This window comes from Heterodontus francisci, chromosome 13 (genome assembly GCF_036365525.1).
Source record: "Heterodontus francisci isolate sHetFra1 chromosome 13, sHetFra1.hap1, whole genome shotgun sequence".
In the NCBI taxonomy this organism is placed as follows: Eukaryota; Metazoa; Chordata; class Chondrichthyes; order Heterodontiformes; family Heterodontidae; genus Heterodontus; species Heterodontus francisci.
Window position 1 is genome coordinate 48,304,084 of NC_090383.1, and position 6,000 is coordinate 48,310,083.

The 6,000-nt window shown below is 39.7% G+C and overlaps 1 protein-coding gene across 14 annotated transcripts in view; it reads right to left on the reverse strand.

Moving 5' to 3' along the window:
• Positions 1–6,000, reverse strand: part of arid1b (AT-rich interactive domain 1B) — a 696,888-nt gene that overhangs the window by 71,228 nt on the left and 619,660 nt on the right. For all 14 annotated transcript variants that reach the window (XM_068044792.1, XM_068044797.1, XM_068044789.1 and 11 more), the window contains one exon: positions 1,524–1,669. In XM_068044792.1, coding sequence (XP_067900893.1) covers positions 1,524–1,669 — 146 coding nt within the window. The remainder of the gene's footprint in view (positions 1–1,523; positions 1,670–6,000) is intronic.

Consider the following 6,000-nt stretch of genomic DNA (forward strand, 5'->3'; position numbering starts at 1 on the left):
TGCTTGTCATGGCTTCGAAGAGCTCTAGCAAATTAGTCAAACACGATTTACCCTTCATAAAACCATGCTGACTCTGATGGATTACGTTTTGACTTTCTAAATGTCCTGTTACTTCCTTAATAATGGATTCTAACAATTTCCCCATGACAGATGTTAAACTAACTGGTCTATAGTTTCCTACTTTCTGCCTCCCTCCCTTTTTGAATAAGGGTGTTATATTAGCTTTTTTCCAATCCACTGGAACCTTTCCCGCATCCAGGGAATTTTGGAATATTATAACCAATGGATCCAGAATCTCCGCTGCCACTTCCTTTAAGACCCTAGGATGTAGGCCATCAGGCCCTGGGGACTTGTCTGCCTTCAATCCCAATAGTTTGCTCCCTAGTGATGATGATTTTTCTAAGTTCCTCTCATTCTATAACCTCTGCATTACCTGTTACTATTGGGATGGTACTAGTGTCCTCCACTGTGAAAACTGAGGCAAAACACAGATTTAGTGTCTCCGCCATTTCTGTGTTCCCCTCTATTAACTCCCCAGTCTCATCCTCCATGGGGCCAACATTCACTTTAGCTACTCTCTTCCCCTTTACATACTTATAGAAGCTTTTGCTATCCGTTTTTATATTTTACACTAGTTTTCTTTCATAATTTACCTTTGCTCCATATATTACTTTTTAGTAACCCTTTGTTGATCTTTAAAAGTTTCCCAATCTTCCAGCCTGCCACTGGCCTTTGCAATATGGCATGCCTTAGTTTTTGCCTTTATGTTATTAACTTCCTTGCTTAGCCATGGATGTTTTCCCCCTCTTAGAGGCAATTCTTGCTCAGTTGGTTAAACAGAATCATACAGACCAGTAATATGCCAGGTTCAATCTCTAGTTTGTGCCAAGACAATTGATTTCAGCCAAAGCACTGGCAGAGAGCCTGCAAGTAGCCTCAATGCCCCTGGGTAAGGACAGGGGAGAAAAAAAAAGTTGGCCAGGCCATGTGCTCCTGATCACTATCCAGTGAGCACTGTTACTGCATATGTGAACATTGAGTGACGCCAGCTTTGGGCTTAGCTGTAGTAAAACAGCATGTCAACATTTATCTGGCTCTCACATGAAAACTGGCCCTTGGGCTAGGTGCCAGAGTGGAAAACATCCGCGGACCATATGCCAAGCAAAGAATTAATGCTTTCCAAAGAGAAATGAAAGAGATAAAAATCTGCAGAAAAAGGAGGCAAATAGACGATTCTCATATTGTTGGGTCAATAAAATTAAGTTTGCAGATACGATAAGGTAGCAGGTTTGATACCACTGCAGTCTTCACATCAGCTCATTTTCTGTGCCTCTTCCTTTAAATTTGAAAGGGAACTCTTGTGAATGCAGTTGATTTGCTGCCTACTATACTCTAAAAACACCAGTGAATTGTCAGAATACAGAAAGATTGGTCAAACATTTATTTTATTATGTTTCTCTAAAACAAAGAGCATTGATGGGCTTTTCAAAAATATAATTCTGCCCACTTTAAAAGTACATTACCTGAAGAGCTGTTCATCATGCTGGATGCCATATTGTAAGTAGTAGACTGAGGGTTCATCATTACAGAGTTGTTGTTCACAGACTGGCCATAGGGGGAGCTGGAGCCCATCATACCACTTTGGTTCATTCCAGTGTATCCAACTTGCCTAAAAAAGAGACAGCGTACACGGTTGTTTGTGTAAACATGGCACAGATTTACTAAGAATGTAAAACAAATGACACAGATAGATAGTTGACAGCAGGAGCATGCTCTGTGATCAGTTATGTGGGGGAAGACTCCAGGACTGGAGATAAATGCTGGATTAAAAGCAACAGTGTGGAGCACCAAAGGAGGAGGAGAAAGAATGAAAAAGGTCAAGTGTTAAGCAACAGCAAGCACATGACTGGGACAGCATTAGTTCAAGTAAACTGATTGCCATTAAGCCTGCTACACATCACTGATAATACTAGTGGCAGTTTTCAGACACATTGACACCACAGAATTACTAGAACCACCGTAAACTGTATGAGTTTGATTCTTTTGGAGCCATTTTCCATTTATGCCCCTGGGTATGGTATTTTAATGTTGTTTATATACATGACTACCCATATGAAAGTATTCTCTAAGGTACATAAAACATTGATAATCCAAATGCTACTAGTCCACACATTCAGTAAACAAATGGATTATAGCTTTCAAAGAGCATTTGTCTTTTGTCATCTTTAGTTTATATTGTGGTTGTAAAACATACAATGACCATTTATAAGTAAAATTCCTCTAGAACTTAGAAGAGGACCTACACATTTGGTTTAGGAACGTGACTGCTGCAATTCCTACTTGGGACAAAAAAAAATCTCTGCAAGTTTAATAATCAGAATTAAAATCACCAGCAGGAGCTGGAATGAAGTTAGGAAAGAGAAATGGAATTAACACAACAGCATTAGAGGAATGGAGTACAATACCGTCAGCTGTTACTCTACTCTGCTCCTTTAGCTCTGCAATATTTAAATACCAACTTTTCCTCTCAATGCACTAGGTCTGATTCCCTTTACTGATTTTTAAGCAGCAATACTAATTTAACAATGCTTCCACAATTTAAAACTTAAAAAGCTACTCACACTACTCTGTTTTCTTTATAGCCAACATTACCCCGTAAATGAAATTTCACATCAAGAATTGTTATTTGAACAGACTGCTGGTCCAAACTTGGTTTGGTACTGAATTATTTGGATTAAGTGTCTCACTGTACAAAACAGAGACACCTGTACTCTTTTGTATAAATGATTCGGGCACTAAAATCTGCCATTTACTAGCCATGAAATGCCTTTATCTGTTCACTTTGAGCAAAGATTTTAAGAGTAATTCAGCAGCTCCATAAATGTAGATTTTTAAACCAGCTTCAAGATTGTTACAAAGTTTGGTGTAAAATGCTTAACCTTACCAAAGAAAGATGAACGCATTAATGAATGTTTCAGCTTATAGTGCTAAAAACTCAAGATGGCAAACATGTTCTACCTTGTAGTTCTTGGTAACTTCTAGCTAAAGGCCACCTTGCTGCCCAAGAGTCACTCCAATGACTGAATTCTTTGCATAAGAGCAATTACTTTTTATTTTCAGCAGGTCTCGAAAGATGGACAGACAAATGGCATTCAGTTCCTTTCTGGGTTGCTTTTGGAAGTACGGATAAGAGCCCTCTTCTCAAAGTACAGGAATCCTCCTACACCATGTCTGCACAGCAAGGACTCTTCACCCATCCCTCCAAACTCTCCTTGTTTCCCAGATTATACCAATGTAGGTAAAGGCATCTATATGCTCCCTCAATGGCCCAACTGGCACTGACCAATCTATTACTAGGCTACACAGACCAGACGGTCCCAAGCTTGATCTTTGCTGAGGTCAGGCAGCACCGTAGTTGGGATGCTACAATTTACCTCAACATGAAAAGAAACAAAATCATCTTCTCACTGCTGCCCAGTGACCTCTACTGAAAAGTGTGCATGTATAAACACAAATGAAAAAAAATTAATGAACGTTCTGGCGAAGACAGGCTTAAGCTCAGCTATGATGCCCTTCGAAGATGAATAGCCTGTCAATACACACTGTTTAAGTCATGAATAAACCAGCAATTGAGGAGAAAAAGATATTACAGAATTGAAAACAAGTGAATCTATATGTTACTCAGACTTTTCCCAAAGGAACATATAAATTGCTAGATGAAAAAAAAGGCCATGGTCCATCTAGTTTGCCTTCTACCAACCTAGTAGCTGCTTGAGTTGTCAACTAATCATGACAATCAAATTAATTCCGAGGAAACGGTAGCATAGTGATTATGTTACTGAATCAGTAATCCAGAGCTGGCGGGCAGCCATAAAGACAGGGCTAAATTGTGGCGAGTCGAAGAGACTTAGTAGTTGGCAGGAAAAAAGACAGAGGCGCAAGGGGAGAGCCAACTGTGCAACAGCCCCAACAAACAAATTTCTCTGCAGCACCTGTGGAAGAGCCTGTCACTCCAGAATTGGCCTTTATAGCCACTCCAGGCGCTGCTTCACAAACCACTGACCACCTCCAGGCGCATATCCATTGTCTCTCGAGATAAGGAGGCCCAAAAGAATCCAGATAAATGATCAGGAGGCATGAGTGCAAATCCCAACATGGCAGCTGGGGAATTTAAATTCAGTCAATTAAATAAATCTGAAATAAAAAGCTAGTAGTAATGGTGACCATGAAACTAGCGGATTGTCATAAAAATTCATCTGGTTCACTAATGTCCTTTAGGGAAGGAAATCTGCCATCCTTACCCAGTCTGGCTTATATACGACTCCAAACCCACAGCCATGTGGTTTACTCTTAACTGTCCTCTGAAATGGTCTAGCATGCCACTCAGTTGTATCAAAGCGCTACAGAAGTGTATAATAACACCAAACAGCACCATGGATGTACCTATACCACACAAACTACACTGGTTCAAGAATGCAGTTCACCACCTCCTTCTCAGAGGGTAGTAAGGGATGGGTTATAAATACAGGCCTTGCCAGCAACAACCACATCTGAAGAATATTTATTTTTTTTAAAAACGTACACTAACAGACCAGACACAAACCAGTAATAGAAAACTTTGGGAGCCATAGGCCCAAAGCCACCTGTTCCTCCTCAGCATGCCGCACTTACCATATGTCATGCCTCAAATTACTCATACTGTATTCCAAAATATTATTTTCTGAATCAATGATATCTTCTTCCACCATCTCCCTAGGGAGTCTGGTTCATAGATTGACCTCTTGAAATAATATTTTCACATTATAGAGATGTTCAAAATCATGAATGGTTTTGATAGAGTAAGTAAGGAGAAACTGTTTCCAGTGGCAGAGGGGTCAGTAACCAGAAGACACAGATTTAAGGTGATTTGAAAATGCACCAGAAACAACATGAGGAAATTTATTTTTTACATAGTGAGTTGTTGTGATCTGGAATGCACTGCCTGAAAGTATAATGGAAGCAGATCCAATAGTGACATTCAAAAGGGAATTGGATATATACTTGAAAGGAATATCTTTACAGGGCTATGGGGAAAGTACAGGGATTAATTGAACAGCTCTACCTATCAAACAGCCAGCAGAGACACAACGGGCCGAATTACTGAAAGTGCTGTATCATTCTATGATTCTACAATTATCAAAATTTCATATGGTTACAAATGTTGCCACATCTTGATGAAAACAAAAAATTTTTTTGTTGGAACACACAAAAGGGTAAGAGAACAAAAATAGGAAATATTAGTCTGAGGAAAATGTGAAACAATGTTGTTCCTTGCCAGTTTTACTCAATAACTTGAAAGCGTTCTGACTGTAAAACAATATACTTTTTCATGTTTACCACCAGACTCATTCTGTGGACTGGTGTGCACCACCACAACGACCAGTTGCTACAGCAGCTTGGCAACAGGTGCCAACGTCAAAAACAACAACTCACAGCGTCACTTGGCAGCTGCATGTGCAGCATTTGTGGCAGAACCTGCCTCTCAAGGATTGGCTTTCACAGCAAAGGTGCACCAAGAGAAGACACTGTGTGTCTATCATCTTTCGTAGATGGACAGATGCCAACCAACCAGCCTTCCAAAATAACTAAAAAGGCAGCTTTTAGTAACTATACCATTCAAAGTTACAGGCATATATATACAGGATAATCCTAAAACACTAAAGGCAATACATTGGATTGGGGGGAAAATGCATCGTTTTTAAAAAGCCACGCTTATTGATTTGAACAATCAGCTGAAGAACATTTTGTCTCATTTATGCAAATACATGCCAGTGTTTTGAAGTGTAGAGTTGTTGCAAAATACAAATTCTTCCCTAATTCATTTCCATGGAAGCCACTTTTGGTTTGAAGAAAGATTTTCTGTTGGAGATATAGTTTGGCAGATCCCACCCTACTCCCATCACTGTAGACAACAATCTGAACTAAAAACAGAAAATGCTGGAAATATTCAGCAGATCAGGC